At 38.6% G+C, this 19,831-nt stretch overlaps 1 protein-coding gene and 1 non-coding gene across 2 annotated transcripts; both read right to left on the reverse strand.

Annotated features, from left to right (window-relative positions):
• Positions 1 to 7,310: 7,310 nt before the first annotated feature.
• Positions 7,311 to 9,228, reverse strand: LOC121230534 (uncharacterized). The gene is made up of 3 exons (XM_041115439.1): positions 9,074 to 9,228; positions 7,875 to 8,058; positions 7,311 to 7,592 (listed from the first exon to the last, which is right to left on the reverse strand). Exons 1-3 carry the CDS (start codon positions 9,226 to 9,228, stop codon positions 7,311 to 7,313), a joined length of 621 nt encoding a protein of 206 aa, XP_040971373.1.
• A 3,810-nt stretch (positions 9,229 to 13,038) lies between these two features.
• LOC121231594 (small nucleolar RNA R71) lies at positions 13,039 to 13,145 on the reverse strand. The gene has a single exon (XR_005929651.1). It is a non-coding gene; the product is annotated as a small nucleolar RNA R71 (small nucleolar RNA).
• Between the last annotated feature and the right edge of the window lie 6,686 nt (positions 13,146 to 19,831).

A 19,831-nucleotide genomic window follows, 5' to 3' on the forward strand; every position in this document is an offset into this window, starting at 1 on the left:
GTTCCAAGGAATTCGGAACTCATTCCGATGATTCTGAACGAAGCCCATTGTAGCCGAATGTCAATTCACCCGGGGAGCACGAAAATGTACAACGACTTGAAACGTCGGTTTTGGTGGCATGGTATGAAACGAGACATCTCCGACTTTGTTTCGTGATGTTTAATATGTCAACAAGTGAAAGCGGAACATCAAGTGCCTTCAGGGTTACTTCAGCCGATCATGATACCCGAGTGGAAATGGGACCGAGTCACAATGGACTTTGTGTCCGGACTGCCATTGTCCGCAAGTAAGAAGGATGCGATTTGGGTTGTTGTTGATAGGCTGACTAAGTCGGCTCACTTTATCCCCGTGCGTACGGATTTTTCATTGGATAAACTAGCCGAATTGTATGTTTCTCAGATTGTGAGATTACATGGAGTACCTATTTCTATCGTGTCGGATAGAGATCCGAGATTCACCTCGCGATTTTGGAAGAAATTGCAAGAAGCTTTGGGTACCAAGCTGCATTTTAGCACCGCTTTTCATCCCCAAACCGATGGTCAATCCGAGCGGATAATTCAGATACTCGAGGATATGCTGAGATGCTGCATCCTTGAGTTTAGTGGTTCGTGGGAACGGTATGTACCTTTGATTGAATTCGCTTACAACAATAGTTTTCAATCAAGTATTAAGATGGCACCTTACGAGGCTTTGTACGGTCGTAAATGCCGTACACCATTGTTTTGGACCGAGCTCGGTGAAAGTAAAATTTTCGGAGTTGATTTGATTAAAGATGCCGAACAGAAAGTAAAGGTAATCCGTGAAAGTCTGAAAGCAGCCACAGATCGTCAGAAATCGTATGCGGATTTGAAACGAAAAGACATTGAATATCAGGTGGGAGATAAAGTGTTTCTTAAAGTTTCGCCTTGGAAAAAGGTACTTAGGTTTGGCCGTAAGGGCAAGTTGAGCCCGAGATTCATTGGGCCGTACGAAATCTCTGAACGAGTGGGGCCAGTTGCGTATAGATTGATTTTGCCCCCTGAGCTTGAAAAGATCCATGACGTCTTTCATGTTTCGATGCTTCGACGCTATAGATCTGATCCATCGCACATAATTAGCCCATCAGAGGTTGAAATTCAAGCCGATATGAGTTATGAAGAAGAACCGATGCGTATCCTAGCTCGTGAAGTGAAGGAGTTACGAAACAAAAGAGTTCCGCTAGTAAAGGTGTTATGGCTCAAACACGGGATCGAGGAAGCTACTTGGGAAACCGAGAGCTCGATGAAAGAACGATATCCAAACCTATTTACCGGTAAGATTTTCGGGGACGAAAATTTCTTAAGTGGGGGAGAGTTGTGACAGCCCAAAATTGACCCTAGTCGGGAAGTGGTTTCGGGACCACAAAACCGAGTCTTATAAATAATTAAAGATTATATTCTGTGTTTATGATGTGCGTAAATGCTTGTGTGATAGTTCCATACTTTAATTTGGTCAGTGTATGTGGAATTTATTAGTAGGGACTTATGTGAGACAATTTAGAAATATGCTAGGCAAGTGTTCAAGTGGCCCATTAATATATGTGGGAAAGTGTTTGTCCTTGCATGTCAAATTAGCCAAATTAAAGCATAGTGGCTGGCCATGCTATGGGTGGAAACATGTCACCAACATGTTATGCTAGTGATGTATGCTAAGAAAAATAAAATAAAGAGCATGGTAATTAAACAATGAAAAGGAAGGGTGATGAAAAAAAATGGTCTCATCCATACCCCCCCTTGTTGCCGTGAGTTGAGGAAAGAAAACAAAAAAAAAATGTGTTCATTCTTGAACACCTTTGGCCGAATAGAGGAAAGAAAGGAAGGGGAAGAGCTTGAGAAAATCGGCTATGGTGGTTTGCTAGACTAAGGTATGTTTGATGTTGTTCTTGAGATGCATGCATGTTTTAGTAGTTGACTTGAGTTCTAAAAACCCATGGTTCAATTTTGTGGATTGATGATGATTTTGTGTTTTGCCATTGATGAGTGCTTGAGCTTTTTGATAGTTGTTGATGAAAAGTGAAAGATATGTTAAAGATTAATATGTTAAATTAAGGCTTGGTAAGCTAGCTATTAAGGTGAAATGCTAATGTTAGTATTTGATTTGGTAATAATCTGTTTGGGGACAGCAGCAGTAAGGTGATTTTGGAAAATCGCCATAATTTGTAGGAGTTGAATTAGAAGCTGAGTGAATTATGCCATTAAAGCTTGAAGAGTCTATTTTCTTACAAAAGAAACTATAAAAACAAAAGAGTTACCGATCTTGAGATATTTGAAGTATTGTGGGGCTGAGTCAAAATGACTACTAGATTCCCTGTTCTGTTTTTAGGAAATCATTATAAATTGTACAAAAATGATTATAAGATAAAATTTATATGCTTAGACTCCTTAATGAGTCTAGCTTCAAATGAGATCAAATACAACACATTTTGAATTCTGTAAAATGAGAAATTTGATTCGTAGTGAAGAGTGGTCAGAATAGTCAAACAGTGAAACAGGGGAAATTTTAAGAAAAATCTGGTATTGATTGGCCAAGCCAAAAATTCTGAAAATTTTATGGGTGGAAGATATACGAGTCTATATTCAGGGAAAATTAACGGCTAGTGATTTGGAGTTTTGTAGCTCCAGTTATAAACAATTTAGCGACTACTGCTCAGGAAAACAGCTCGTAGTGAATATGTGATTTTGTTGTAAACATTAATGAAAATTTGCCAATGAGTTATTTATTGACTATTATAAAGCTTACTATAATCTATGTGTGTGAAGGTCAAATCAATATATATATTATTCTGAAAGTAATACTTGAATAGTCGATTAATGACTATTTTAAATTTTGTTGAACTTAAGCTCAAGAGCAAAAGGGAACTAGATCCGATAAAGGCAAAGAAAAGATCACTGAGTAGTCGAGTTGGAACCGTCTTACCCAACACAAGGTAAGTCATTAAGCATGTAGTTGGTATTATTTCAAATGGTCATAATGTTTATGTATTGATGCTGAATGGAATGAATAAATATACATATATATATATGCATGTACGTATGTGATGATGAAATTGTTGAATGAAAAGAAAAGAGGTAAGATGTACTGAGTTGTTGATCTCGGCACTAAACGTGCGGGTATAACCATTTATGACCATGAGATTGGCGCTAAGTGCGCGGGATTAAATTGTACAGCACTAAGTGTGCGATTTGACTATGTTGCACTAAGTGTGCGAAATGAATATAATGCACTAAGTGTGCGAATTGACCATGCGGCACTAAGTGTGCGAGTTTGACTATGTAGCACTAAGTGTGCGATTTGATTACGTAGCACTAAGTGTGCGAGTTGATTATATAGCACTGAGTGTGCGGACTCAATATGCATTCGTGAATCATTATGGACACTATGTGTGCGACACTATTGAGTCGATCGCGGACAGCGGATCGGGTAAGTGTCTTGAGTACATGGCTAATAGGTGCTATGCTTATACTTGGTGTTGAGCTCGGTAAGTTTGAACCTATGTGACAACTATACTTGAAGTCACGTACATAAAATTTATCGTAGGATGGGTGAAAGGCCGTTTAGTCGTTTGATTGTAACGAAAATAAATTGATTTATGAAAATGCTTCAATGTCCTATTGATGAGTATATGGAATGTGAATGCATGAATTGATATGAAATTGAATCGATAGGTTGGAGGAACTATGGTATGGTTCGGAATGGATGGAGTAATTAGCCTCGTTCCATTTTGTTTTCTCTTGTGATAATGTTATTGATGGATGGTAGTGCATAGCTTATGACTTACTGAGTTATAAACTCACTCGGTGTTTCCTTGTCACCTATTCTAGGTTTCTTGGACACATCTCTTTTTGCGTGATCGGGCCGTCATCAAAGTCATCACACCGGATAGCAAGTTTTGGTACTTTCTTCTTAGTTGGCTTAGAAGAACATTTTGGCATGTATAAGCTATTACGTTGTGTTTGAACTTTGGCATGTAAACTTTAAGCCATGCGAAAATGGCACGAATGTTCGATTGAGTTGGATCAAGGGTAGGCATGAAATGGACCTAGTTACTTTCATAACAGATGCTGGCAGCAGCAGTGTCATGAGATTGAAAAATCACTAAAAATAGTAGGAGTGGAATTAATTGATGAATAAATTATGTAATCGAAGCTCGATGAGTCTGTTTTCATGAGGAAGTAACGAAAAGATCATATGGGCAGTATATTAAGAGATAATCAGATTTTTGTGGGACAGGGCCAGAACGGTTTCTGGATTCCCTGCTCCGACTTTGGAAACTCATTATAAATTAACCAGAGATAATTAGGGTCATACCATATATGTATAGATTCCTCTCTGAGTCTAGTTTTCATAGAAACAAACGGCATCAGTATTGAAGCCCCGTGCAGGGAGATATCCAAGTCGTAATGAGCAAAGGTCAGTGTAGTCGACCCCTGCAACATGGGAGACTTTGACTAATAAACTGTACTAATTGGCCCGACCAAAAATTCTAGAATAAAATAAATAGATGGGCACATGAGTCTAGTTTCTGGGAAAAATTACGAAACTGATTTTTGAGTTACGAAACTCAAGATATGATTTTTAAAACGACTAGTACACAGATTGGGCAGTGTCTGGAAAATAAATTTTATAAGGGGTTAAAGTCAGTTAACACCTCGTGTTCGACTCCGGTGTCGGTTTCGGGTTCGGGGTGTTACACTCTTATTCCTCAATTGTTTTACTTTCTGAGCCAAAATCTTAACCGGCTCTTCACCACAAGTATGTCCGAGCCAATCTCAACCTCTGTCGGCTAGATCACATGTGAGGGGTCCGAACAGTAGCGACGTAACATAGACACATGGAATACATTTTGTATCTTTCTAACTCTGATGGCAACACTAATTGGTATGCTACTGGCCCAATTCTCTTTGTCACCTCATAAGGTCCAATAAACTGTGGACTTAATTTGTCTTTCCTTCCGAATCGGAGTACCTTCTTCCACGGAGATACTTTCAAAAACACTTTATCCCTGACTTGAAACTCGATCTCTTTCCGTTTTAAATCCGCGTAAGATTTCTGTCTATCCGAAGAGGCCTTCAAACAGTCACAAATCACCTTAACTTTCTCTTTGGTCTCTTTAACTAAGTTAACCCCATGTATCTGATTCTCTCTCAGCTCGGTCCAATATAAGGGTGTTTGACACTTACGCCCATAAAAAGCCTCATAAGGCGCCATTTTTAGACTTGACTGATAACTTTTGTTGTAGGCAAATTTGACTAGCGGTACATACTTTTCCCAACTGCCTTGAAACTCGAGAACACGACACCGCAACATATCTTCTAAGATTTGAATTACTCTCTCCAATTGTCCGTTGGTTTGCGGGTGGAAAGCTGTGCTAAAATTCAACTTTGTCCCCAAAGCTCCTTGCAGCTTCTTTCAAAACCTCGAGGTGAACCTTGGATCCTTATCCGAAATAATCGACAAGGGCACTCCATGAAGTCTCACGATCTTAGAAAAGTATAGATCGGCCAATTTCTCAAGGGAATAGTTAGTACGCACTGGTATAAAATGCGACGAATTTGTAAGCCTATCGAAAACAACCCAAACGACATCCTTTTTCCTCGGGGTTACCGGCAAACCCGTCACAAAGTCCATAAAAATCTGATCCCACTTCCACTCGGTAACCATGATAGGGTGAAGTAAACCCGAAGGTAATTCATGTTTGGCTTTCACTTGTTGACAAATTAGACACTTAGAAACGAACTCTGAAATGTCTCTTTTCATTCCCAACCACCAGTTCATTTTCTTTAAGTCATTGTACATTTTCACACTACCCGAGTGGATAGACAAACAACCACTATGTCCCTCTCATAAAATCTTTTGAATGAGCTCATTATCCTTGGGTACACAAACTTTGTCTAGGTACACCAAGCATCCATCGGTACTAATCCGAAAATCTGATTCAACACCCGACTCACACTGAGTTCTCTTGACTTGCAATTCACTATCATTATTTTGAGCTTCACAAATTTCTTAGAGAAACATTGGTCTAGCCTTTAACTCTACTAGAACTGAACCATCCTCTGACAAGCCCAATTGGGCATTCATTACTCTCAAAGAAAATAAGGATTTTCTACTCAATACATTGGCGACCACGTTCGCCTTTCCCGGATGGTAGTCGATAATCAACTCAAAATCCTTTATCAACTTTAACCACCGCCGTTGCCATAAATTTAGTTCCTTTTGAGTCATCAAATACTTTAGACTCTTATGGTTAGTAAATACTTGGCATCTCTTGCCATACAAATGGTGCCTCCAAATTTTGAGCATGAACACAATGGCGGCCAACTCTAAATCATGCGTCGGGTAGTTCTTCTCATGTGGTTTTAGCTGTCTCGAGGCATAGGCTATTACCTTGCCTTCTTGCATAAGCACACACCCTTACCCATTCAAGTATGCATCACTAAAAACTACAAACTCTTTTCTCGATTCCGGTTGTACTAAAACTGGGGCTTCAGTCAATAGAGCCTTTAATTTCTCAAAACTCTGTTGGCACTTCTCCGTCCATTCAAACTTGACATTCTTTTGTAACAACCTTGTCATCAGAGTAGCTATCATGGAGAATCCATTGATAAATCTTCTGTAGTACCCAGCTAAACCCAAAAAGCTTTGAACTTCTGACACATTCCTTGGCAGTTTCTAGTCAACAATAGCCGAGATCTTGCTTGGGTCAACTCTAATCCCATCACTTGACACAATGTGTCCTAGGAATCCGACCTTTTTAAGCCAAAATTCACTCTTATTGAACTTTGCATATAACTGCTTATCTCTCAAGGTTTGTAAAACCATTCTCAGATGCTCCCTGTGTTCACTCTCATCATGCAAATAAATCAATATGTCATCAATAAAAATGATAACAAACTTATCCAAATAGGGCCGAAAAATGCAGTTCATTAAATCCATAAATACCGCAGGGCATTCGTTAAACCAAGGGCATGACGAGGAACTCATAATGGTTGTACCTCGTCTGAAAAATAGTTTTTGGTACATCTTGATCCTTAACCTTTAACTTGTAGTAGCCTGACCTTAAATCTGTCTTAGAAAACACAGTGGCTCCCTTCAACTGATCGAACAAATCATTGTTTCTTGGCAAGGGATACTTGTTCTTCACAGTCACTTTGTTGAGCTGTCAGTAGTCTATGCACAATCTCATTGACCCATCCTTTTTCTTCACAAATAGCACTGAGGCACCCCACGGGGAAAAACTCGGTCTTGCAAAACCCTTATCAGTTAGTTTTTGCAACTTACTTTCAACTCTTTTAATTTTTTCGAAGCCATCCTATACGAGTGATCAAGATAAATGCCGTACCAAGGACCAACTCGATACCAAACTCAACTTCTCTAGTTGAAGGTAATCCGGGAAACTCTTTCGGAAACACATCCAGATACTCACATACCACCGGTACTGTTTCAATTTTCACTTCAGACACTTGGTTATTCAACAGAAATGCAAGGCAGGACTTATACCCTTTTCTCAGATATCTTTCTACAATCATGGATGATATTACTACAGGTGAGTCATCTGATTCATCTGGTTCAACCTAAAGAACATTCTCATCTTCACATTTCAACTCAATAGATTTCCTTCCACAGTCCACTAAAACACTATGAGAAGTTAACCAATCCATTCCAAGGATTACATTGGATTCATCAAATGACAACAACATGAGGTTAGCTAGAAAACTATGACCCTCAATTGTCAAGGGACAATTTCTACATACTTGGTCAACTAACACATGCTTGCCTAACAGGTTAGACACTTTTACTACAAATTCAATAGGTTCAACTAACATATTCATACTAGGTATAAATTTCATGCAGACATAAGAATGGGTAGACCCCGGATCGATTAAAACAACAACAGAAATATCATGAAGAGAAAAAGTACCCGTAATCACATCTAGTGAAGATGCCTCTTCGCAAGCGCAAATGGCATAAGTCCTTACAGGCGCTCGGCCCTCGGACCTCACAACTATATCTATAGGAGCACCTCTGCTGCTGGCCCCACTGCCCAGTTTTTTTTTGTGGTCTACCCCTTGAAGGAGTACTACTCGCCCTCACGTCTTGCTTTTTCTCTTTCTTATCCAACTCGGTATAGTTACGAATAAAATGGTCCAACGACTCACATTTAAAACAACCACTTTCATTTCCTTGGCATTCATCGAAATGACGTCCACCGCACTATGGACATTTTGGTCTGTTCGGGTGAGCACTACCAACACTTACAACAGAAGTAATTTGAGCTTTCGACGCCGTGTGTTGCTTTTTCTTCTTTCTACCTGAAAACTCCACTGAAGCATTCGATCTGATAGTGAACTATCTCAATCTTTTAGATGAGGACTGATGTGATTTCCCCATCTGTCTTTTCCTCGAGTCTCGGGACTCAATGTTAGCTTTTCTCTTCTCTTTGGCCAATTCCTCGACCTTACATGCTCTCTCCACAAGCACCACAATTCCTTCAATTCTAAGATGCCAACTAATAATTGAATGTCTTCGTTCAATCCATCCTCAAATCTCTTGCACATGATGGCTTCGGTAGATACGCACTCCCTAGCATATTTGTTGAGCCTCACGAACTCACGCTCATACTCTGTTACTATCATTCGGCATTGTTTTAGTTTGAGAAATTCTTTCCTATTTTGGTTGATGAAGCTCTGACTAATGTACTTCTTTCGAAATTCTTCCTGAAAGAATCCCCAAGTTACTGGCTCTTTCGGTACGACTGACACGAGAGTGTTTCACCATTGATAAGCCGAATCTCGCAGGAGTGACATTACACACTTCATGCACCATTCGGGTGTTCATGATAGCTCATCAAATACCCTAATGGTATTTTCTAAAAACTCTACTCTCTCCGGGTCATCATCAATATTTGCCTAGAATTCCTCGGCCCCTTGTTTACGGATTTTGTCCACTTGAGGTTTCTCTCACCTAGCCATCTCTACTCATTGAGAAGCTATATGAATGGGTTGAGGAATTGGGGGAGGTGGGGGGTGGAGTATTCAGATTCGTACGAATGTACTCCGAATAGCACGCGTCCATCATGTGGAGGTAAGCTTCTCTAGCTCCTCTGCCCTGACTCATTGTCACAGGCCCACTATCTATTGGCGCGGTCCCTTCAATGGGAGCCGGGGCATTACTCTCTACATCATCTACCATAGCTATGTCAGGATCCATTTACTATATAAGTAAAAACACAATTTATCTCATCAGAAGTAGTCATACTATCAATACACAATTATGGCATGTATAGGTAGACTCGTACTCACGCTAGGTTATTCTTAGAACTGACTAAACCATAGCTCTGGTACCACTAAATGTAATACCCTACACTCGAGCCTTACGCCGAGATGGGATACGAGGTGTTACCACACTTAATCACATGCATATAATCATATCGATGTCATTAAGACTCGATCAATTTTAAAATTTTTTTCAAACTTTGTCTAAAACTTCTTATCTTGGGCCTACAATGCCCAAAACACCTCTTGGAAGCTACTCGGGACCAATTTGGGTCCATTAACCAACACTAGGAAAATGACCTTTAAAACAGGGCACACGCCCGTGTGGATGGGCAACACGCCCATGCCCTATACCCGTGTAGATTTATTTTTCAATGCAAACCTACAAGGGTTTTCACACAGCTTGGCACACGCCCATGTCCATAGCCCGTGTCCCTTACATGGCCTCAACATGCCCGTGTCTCAACCCGTGTTTGAAAACCTTGGCATTCTATTTCTGACGTTAGCAACCCTTAAGGGTCAAATGGCCAAGGCACATGCCCGTGTGCTAGGCCGTGCCCTTCACACGGCTGAAACACACGGCCGTGTCTCTGCCCGTGTGTTTACTACCATGCATACTAACTTGAAATTTTTACGTGTCGGGAACACATGGCTGGACAACACGCCCATGGGGCTAGTCGTGTGTCTACCCGTGTGGACAATATGAGGCTATTTACCAAGCCTTTTGTCACCCCGAAACACATTCTAGTCCCAACCAACATATCAAAATCTAACTTAACATGATTTCTCAACCAAACAACCATAACTAAGGCTTATATACATTTCATGTACTCAAACATGCCAACAATTTCACATTCATGAAAGACTATCTTGCATTCATATAATAACTTTCAATATTAGCCATTTTTCGTGGCCTTATACAAAATGAATCAAATACTAAGGTAAGCCATAACATTTAGTCATTTAACAATGCCACAAAACTCAAAAGTCTAGGTTCCTATACATGCCATATTTAAAATGATAAATCTAATTATACCGAGTGCTTCAGCTGATAGTGTGATCAATGCCTTCGATGTCTGTTGATCCTTGAGCTAGTTAGGCGGCACTATAAGAAAATGAAAAAGAGAGGGAGTAAGCATAGAACTTAGTAAGTTTCATGCAAATAAATATAACAACAACTTTACCATTCATCATCATGCTTATAGAACAAAAATAGGCATAAGCACAACTTACTCGTCATTAAACAATACAACTCACATAGCATATATATTGAGCTCACGCCTTATGCATTTGAAATAGGTACTTGTACCACTCACAACATGGTTATACTTTTCTCGTTTAACTTAAACTGTAACTCTAACCGTTGAACCATTTGTAAAGTTATCAGATATTCACTAAGCCTCAAACATAGGGTATATGCCGATGCCATATCCTAGACACGGTCTTACACTAGCTTATCCATCAAGTTGATGCCATGTCCCAGACATGGTCTTACACTGACTATCGAAATTGAGGCGAACACCATGTCCCAGACATGGTCTCACACTAGAACTCATATATCCGTTCCGATGCCATGTCCCAGACATGGTCTTACACTGACACCTCTATACGTGCCAATGCCATGTCCCAGACATGGTCTTACACTGACACATCTCATAGCCGATGCATGTCCCAGACATGTTGATAAACCGTAATTTATACATATTTTTATCCTATGCTTAACACATTTATGGATGATTTCTCTTTAGATTTGGTGATTTCGATGCTCCTGATTCTTTAATCTCATGTTTTATACTTAGGTGAGCACAGGAGAGTAAAAAGAGCGAGAACCGGGCCAATAATGGAGAAAATGGACCCACATGGAAAATTAACACAGCCTGGGCTTCCTCACACGGTCGTATCTCTTTGGCAAGATCGAAGCACGACTTACACGGGTAGACTACACGCCCGTGCCTATTCAATAGCCTTGACCATGGGCTGGAGTAATCGTACACGGGCGTGTCCCTGTCGAGCACAAGTATAACCTTATTCAAAAAAGGCCAATTTTAAAGGCTCTTAGGCATTCTAAAGCCTATTTAAACACCTAAAAAGACACTCAGGAGGAGACGCAGAGTAGAGGGCAAGGAATTACTCAAGGGAAGCGATTGGTCCATCTCAGAACCTGGATTCATCATCAAGACTGAAGATCTCCCTTCAATTTCCATTCAGAGGTTTTAGGTTTTCTTTATGTTTTGTATTCATTATTCTTCTCAGATGTTTTCTTCTATAATTTCGAACTAAACCCCCAAAATACCTAAAGGGAATGAAACCTAAGACGGATCTTGTTATTATTATCTGAATTGTATGATAAATATTTGACTTGTTCTTAATTATGTGTTCTTAATTCTTGTTTGAATATTTCAGGATATTGATTCGAGTTAATGCTCTTATTCAGAGGAGGAATAGACCCTGCCTAAGAGTAAATTTTTCGTAATTAAGCGGAGTTGATTGCACGCCTAGAGATAGGGTGATAAGATTTTGCCGGATTAGGGTGAAACTTAATAAGGGGATCCATAGATCGAGTTAATGTAATGCTAGGTGTTAATTAGAAAGAGATTTCAATTAATCAACCTAGGGTTAGACGTTATTAGTCTCGTGAGAGATAATAATATAACTTAGGGATTTCTACGGATCAAGTCAAATGAATAAATCGTCTAATTCAGAGTCAAATAACAAGTGAAGTTTAGGTGGATTTTTCCTTGGGTATTGTCTTAATCAATCGAATTTTCCCAAAAGCTTTTCCTCAATTTCTCTCTGTGCACTCTTAGTTTAGTTAATTAATTTAGATAAATAAATCCCTTAATTTTTAGGCTAGATAATAAAAAGAAAGTAATTACTAGTACTCTTGGCTCCTTTGGGTTCGACAATTCAGTCTTGCTAAAGCTATACTACTGTTCGATAGGTACACTTGCCTTCATCGTGATAATAGTTAGTTTCAAGAACGCTTAATTATAAATTTTTAATACCTACTGCGAATATCACGTGTCAAGTTTTTGGCACCGTTATCAGGGAACTAGGATATTAGGAACACACGATTTTTATTACTTTAGCCATTTTACTTTTATTGCAATTTAAATTTTTCTTTTCTTTTCTAATTCTTCATTTATTCTCTTCTGACAAGTTTTTATAGTTTATGACCGGAAGAAACCTATCAGGACCATTACTGTTTGATAGTGAGATCGATCACATAGTTCGTAGAAACCGAATAGAAATAACGCAAAGCTTAAAATACACAGAGGAAGACCAAGAAGACGATATTTCAACCACAACCAATGAGATGGCTGAAAACAAAGAAAATCCATTACCTCCTACGATTGCTGCTAATCAGAATCCTGCTCCACGTACTATGTATGATTGTGCTAAACCTTCTTTAACAGGAATTGAATCGAGCATAGTTAGGCCTACTGTTGCTGCCAATAATTTTGAACTGAAACCTAACACCATTCAAATGATCCAACAGTTTGTTCAGTTTGATGGTTTGCAGGACGAGGATCCCAACGCTCACTTCGTAAATTTTTTAGAATTTTGTGACACTTTTAAAATCAATGGCGCTTCTGATGACGCCATTCGCCTACGGTTGTTTCCCTTTTCGTTGAGGAATAAGGCTAAGCAATGGTTGAACTCGTTACCACGAGGGTCAATCACTACATGGGAACAAATGACCGGAAAGTTCTTATTAAAATATTTTTCACCGGCTAAAACAGCCAAATTATGTAATGATATCTCTTCTTTTATGCAGATGGATTTAAAAACACTCTACGATGCATGGGAGAGATACAAGGACCTTTTGAGAATGTGCCCTCACCATGGTTTACCACTTTGGCTACAGGTTCAAATGTTTCATAATGGCCTGAATCCTTTGACTCGACAGATGATCGACGTAGCCGCTGGCGGAACCATCAATAATAAGATACCTGAAGATTCTTATGAATTTATAGAAGAGATGTCACTAAATAATTATCAGTGGCAAGTCATGAGGACAAAGCCAATGAAAACAGCTGGCCTTTTTAACATCGATTGGATCACCATGCTCTCTAATTAGGTAGAACTTTTGAACAGAAAAATTGACAGTTTTCTTGGTTCTTCACAGGTTCATCTAGTAATGCAGTACAAAGCAAGTGGAGGTGGATCAAATAATTCAGATTACCCACCCTATGGCCACAACATAGAGAACGGGTAGTTAAATTACATGAGTAATAATCCTCGATCTCAAAATAATCCTTATAGTAATACTTACAATGTAGGTTGGAGGAACCACCCAAATTTCTCATGGGGAGGCCAAGCGAATAAGTGACCACTACCACGTCTAGGCTTCCAACAACCACCCTACCAACAAGAGAAAAAGCTGAACCTTGAGGAGATGCTAAGAAAATTCATCTTAGTGTCAGAAACTCATTTTTAGAATACCAAGACAGCACTTAAAAATCAACAAGTGTCTATCCAAGGGCTCGAAACTCAGATAGGTTAGCTCGCTAAATTGATATCTGAACGACCACAGGGTACCCTGTCGAGTAACACTGAATCTAACCCAAGGGAGCAAATCAATGCAATTACCATTCAAGATGAGGAAGGGTTAGTTGCACATGAACCAGAATCGAGGCAAGAAACTGTGGTAAATAAAGATAAAGGTGAGGTGGACCTAGAAACTGGTAAGTAAAGAGTACAAACCTCGTGTACCATACCCTAATGCAACAAGGAAAGACCGTTCAGACGAACAATTTGGTAAATTCCTTAAACTTTTAAAGAAATTACATATTAACGTGCCGCTTATTGAAGCTCTTTCGCAGATGCCAAACGCAGTCAAATTCTTAAAAGAGCTTTTAACAAATAAAAGAAAGTTAGATGAAGCATCGCATGTGGAGCTAAACGCGGTTTACTCAGCCATTCTCCAGAATAAGCTACCCAACAAATTAAAAGATCCAGGGAGTTTCACGGTTCCCTGTCTAATTGGTAGCCTAGATGTTAATAAAGCTTTGGCTGATTTAGGGGCTAGTATCAACGTTATGCCTTACAAAATATTTAAGCAACTAGGTCTGGAGAAACCCAAATAAACTAGGATGAGTATTTAATTAGCCAATAAAATAATCAGATTTCCTAGGGGGATTATTAAAGATGTACTCGTTAAAATTGACAAATTTATATTCCCAGTTGATTTCGTTGTTTTAGACATAGAGGAGGATAGTAATGTTCCTTTAATTTTAGGGAGGCCCTTTCTAGCAACTGCTAGAACAATAATTGATGTTGGCACAGGTAAACTCACACTTCATGTGGGAGACGAAACAATCACCCTCCAAGCTCGTAATTCGAATAACACTTCGAAAATTGAAGGTGGTTGTATAAATCATACTATTAAAATTGACCATGTGGGGAAACCTATTTTGCAGGAAATAAGTTCGATGAACTTACATGAGCCATGTTCAAGTAACAACAAGGGACCTATCTATGAAGAACAAAGACTACAAATTGAGAAACTAGATGAATGGCAGACACATAAACCGAGGACACGCGATAAACCAAAACCAAGCTATGACGAGCTCAATACATCACCAAATCAACTTAAGGTTGGAGACAAAGAACTACTAGATGTAGCAAATCCTCGCATTACCACTTCTGAACCTAATGAAGAAATTCCTATCATGGTACTCAGTATTTTTCCATATGGTACAGTCGAGGTAATTCACCCCAAATTTGAAACTTTTAATGTAAATTGTAGTGACGTAAAAAAAATTTTAGTTTCGCTTGGTCACTAATTGTGGCGATTTATTAAACATTCGAAAACCAACTTTCGATTTTATTAGCAAAGGGAGTCGCCACCGATCCTTTTTTATAGGTGTGATCGGACACCTAATAAAATTATTTTAAAACAAAAAGAAGGCCAAATTTAGGTCTACGTGAAAGTCCAGAGAAAAATTGGGGTTCGGGAGTCAGTTACGCACGAGGAAGGTATTAGCACCCTCGCGACGCCCAAAATTGGTATCTCATAAACATGTGTTGACTTGATTTTCAAAATACGAGTTCAATATAATATTTAATCGTGATCCGATTGAAAAATGAGAATTTTTAGTTTTCGATTTTTTTTAGAAAGGGTGTCCCATTTTTTAACACAAGCTGACGAATTTCACCCAACATAGCGATGAAATCGATGGCTTAATATTAAATCGGTACATTGCCTTATTTTTGAAATTAATTAAAACATGAGAAAAAATATTCCTAAAGTGAGAAATTAAAAATAGATAAAGGACGCAAAAAAAATGATATCATTAATGAAAAATATTAACATGGAATACTAGAATATTAGAATAACAATAATAATTATATTTACAAAATAAAAACAAATCATGTACTAATAATAAAATAGGAAAATGATATATTTGGTAATAATAATATAAAATAATAATATTTACATAAAAATACATATATATATGCATATAATAAAAGTATGTAATAATAATAATAATAATAATATCTACAATAAAAGAAAATATTAGGAAACGTACATAAAAAATATATACATAAAAAATTTACAACAATAATATAAAATAATGATATATATATATGTACATAAAATATACACTAATATAATAATAGTTATAATAATACTAGCAATAGTAATAATTTGTAATAATAATATATACATGTAATCGGGCCTGGGCAATTTGGGCTTCTACAGCTGCCCCTCTTTACTCATTGTCGTGCAACGGGAATAGAGCAAAGACTTTCAAGGAAGACCAAATTTGCCCGGTCTTACTAGGTCTTGACTTGCTTTGGAACTCTTCTTGTTTAGTTAGTCCCTTTTCAGTCCACCGCATCTTGTAGCTTTGGTTCACTCCACTGCATCTTATGATATACACCTTGTAGCTTCAATCTATTCCAATGTAACTGCAAGGATATGAAATTTATGGCTTCGATCTACTTCACTGTAACTTCAGAAAGGTGAGATCTACAACTTCAATCTGCTCTTCTATCGCTTCAGTGAGATAAGGTTTATGGTCTTTTCTTCTGCGACTTTAGAAAGGCAAGATCTGATGCCCTCGATCAACTCCACTGCAACTTTAAGGAGACAGAATCTGACGTCTTCAATCAGCTTCAATCTTTATTCTCTACTCGGCATGTGATCCTGAGCTCAACTCATTTTTCGCAATATGAATTGACTCTCTAAAAACAGACATTAAAAACAGAAATTGAAAATAGCTCAGCGTGTGAGCCAAGGCTCAACTCACCTCTCGCAATATGAGTTGATTTTTGAAACTTATCTTGAAAAGCAGATTTTGAAAATACCTCGACATGTGACTCGAGGCTCAACTCACCTCTCGCAGAAATTAAAAGCTCAACTCACCTTTCGCAATATAAATTGAAAAAATACCACAGTGTGTGATCTGAAGCTCAACTCACCTCTCGCAATATGAGTTGATTTTTTTGAAAGACAGAAATTGAAAATACCTCAGCATGTGAACCGAGGCTCAACTCACCTCTCGCAATATAAGTTGATTTTTTTGAAAACAGAAATTGAAATTACCTCAGCGTGTCCCGAGGCTCAACTCACCTCTCGCAATATGAGTCGATTTTTGAAAATAGAAATTTAAATTACCTCAGCGTGTCTCGAGGCTCAACTCACCTCTCGCAATATGAGTTGATTTTTTTGAAAAACAAAAATTGAAAATACCTCAGCATGTCTTGAGGCTCAACTCATTTCTCGCAATATGAGTTGAATTTTGAAAACAGAAATTGAAATTACCTCAGCGTGTCCTAAAGCTCAACTCTTTCTCGCAATATGAGTTGATTTTTTTTAACAACAGAAATTGAAATTACCTCAGCGTGTCCTGAGGCTCAACTCACCTCTCGCAATATGAGTTGAATTTTTTTGAAAAATATAAATTGAAAAGCAGAAATTGAAATTACCTCAATGTGCCTTGAGGCTCAACTCACGTCTCGCAATATGAGTTGATTTTTGACAAACAGAAATTGAAATTACCTCAGCGTGTCCTGAGGCTCAACTCATTTCTCGTAATATGACTTGATTTTTGAAAAATAGATTGAAACACAAAAATTGACAATACCTCAGCATGCCCCGAGGCTCAACTCACCTCTCGCAATATGAGTTGATTTTTGACAAACAGAAATTGAAATTACCTCAGCGTGTCCTGAGGCTCAACTCATTTCTTGTAATATGAGTCGATTTTTGAAAAATAGATTGAAATGCAAAAATTGACAATACCTCAGCGTGCCCCGAGGCTCAGCTCACGTCTCGCAATATGAGTTGATTTTTGAAAAACAGAAATTAAAAATACCTCAGCGTGTCCTGAGGCTCAACTCACCTCTCGCAATATGAGTTGATTTTTTTGAAAAACAAAAATTGAAAATACCTCAGCATGCCTTGAGGCTCAACTCATTTCTCGCAATATGAGTTGAATTTTGAAAACAGAAATTGAAATTACCTCAACGTGTCTTGAGGCTCAACTCATTTCTCGCAATATGAGTTGATTTTTTGAAAAGCAAAAATTGAAAATACCTCAATGTGTCTTGAGGCTCAACTCACCTCTCGCAATATGAGTTGATTTTTTTGAAACAGAAATAAAAATATCAAAATACCAAAAGATGTCAACTGGTGGAACTCAGATGTCTTTTCCTTTGATTCAGTACAGCTATCATCACATCCTCTTGCTCTACTGGAATACCTGTATATGTCATGCATGATGTTATCATGATATGCACATTTTGGTCTTAAATGCCTTTATGCCTACATGATTATACTATGCGCCTTGGGCTTGTTTGTCATATGTCCTCTTTCGTCATGATTTTTGATGATCTGTGTTTATTGCTTTGACTCTTGACTTTCTATTTAGGCCTTGTACCCATCCTCAAGCTTCATGAGTAATCTACATTTCTCAGATATCACTTTTTTGCCCCTGGTTGAACTTTGTCCTTGCGTTGAGGCTCTTGTACTTATCAAGTTCTTATCCAGGTAATGCTTAACATTTCTTTTGTTTATCATGAAAATAAACGACGTAATGAGATGCATGAAAATGGTCAGGTAGGGACAAAGGGATACCTCGCGATTATTTATTTCAAACGTGGCAAACAAAGAAAATTAACCAATGATAATGAGAAAGTGTCATAAAGAGAAAACGGATCGAATTCAATGGATACAGATGCTCTAGATATTCAACACACGAACTCTTCCACGTTTCTTATCAAGAATCTTTTCTAGCATGGCTTCTTGCGTAGAAGATTTCGAGCTACTGTAAAATGCTTCAAATGCTGTAGTTTCACTGTTTAACCCACCGTTCAACCACCTTGCTCTTTAACCCGGGTTTGCTTCATTAGAATGCCCTTTCGGGTTTTCATCCTAATCTTTTGTGCTAATCAAGATGCCCTTTTTGGGTTCTCACCTTGATCCCTTTTTTTTTTAGGTATAATATTTCTTCACAGCATCTGAATTCACTGGATTAGGTAACTCCTTCCCATCCATCTCGGTGAGAATCAAAGCTCCGCCCGAGAATGCCTTCTTTACGACGTATGGACCTTCCCAATTTGGCGCCCATTTTCCTCGGAAGTCTTTTTGTATTGGGAGAATCTTTCTCAGCACGAGTTCTCCTTCGTGGAATTCTCTTGGCTATACCTTCTTGTCATGGGCCACGATCATTCTCTTCTGGTACATCTGTCCATGACAAATTTCCTTTAGACGTTTTTCTTCGATGAGGTTTAACTGGTCATATCGAGCTTGAACCCATTCTGCTTCCTCTAATTTTGACTCCATTAAGACTCGTAGAGAGGGGATCTCAACTTCGATAGGTAGCACAGCTTCCATTCTATAGACCAGAGAAAAAGGAGTTGCCCCCGTAGATGTCCGTACAGACGTGCGATATGCATACAAAGCAAATGGATGCTTCTCGTGCCAGTCTTTATATGTCTCAGTCATTTTCCCAATAATCTTCTTAATATTCTTGTTGGCCGCTTCAACAGCCCCATTCATCTTTGGGCGATAGGGCGAGGAGTTATGATGCTTTATTTGGAATTGCTCACACACTTCTTTCATCATCTTGTTGTTCAAATTCAAGGCGTTATCGGAAATGATTCTTTCAGGCAAACCATATCGACAAATGATTTCCTTTTTCAAAAATTTGCAAATCGCAGTCCTCGTCACATTGGCAAACGATGCTGCTTCTATCCATTTCGTGAAGTAATCAATAACCACAAAAATGAATCGGTGTCCATTAGAAGCTTTTGGGGAAATTGGCCCTATAACATCCATGCCCCACATAGAAAAAGGCCACGGAGAAGTCATGACGTGAAGGGGCAAAGAGGCTACATGAATTTTATCACCGTAAATTTGACATTTGTGGTATTTTCGTGCGAAATTAATGCAGTCGCTTTCCATCGTCAGCCAGTAATATCCGAGACTCATAATAGTTCTGGCCATAGTGAAACCATTGGCATGTGTCCCGCAAATTCCCTCGTGGACATCTTTAAGTATTTTTCTAGCTTCAACAGCATCTACG

The sequence above is a fragment of the Gossypium hirsutum genome, chromosome A06 (genome assembly GCF_007990345.1).
Source record: "Gossypium hirsutum isolate 1008001.06 chromosome A06, Gossypium_hirsutum_v2.1, whole genome shotgun sequence".
Lineage (NCBI taxonomy): Eukaryota > Viridiplantae > Streptophyta > Magnoliopsida > Malvales > Malvaceae > Gossypium > Gossypium hirsutum.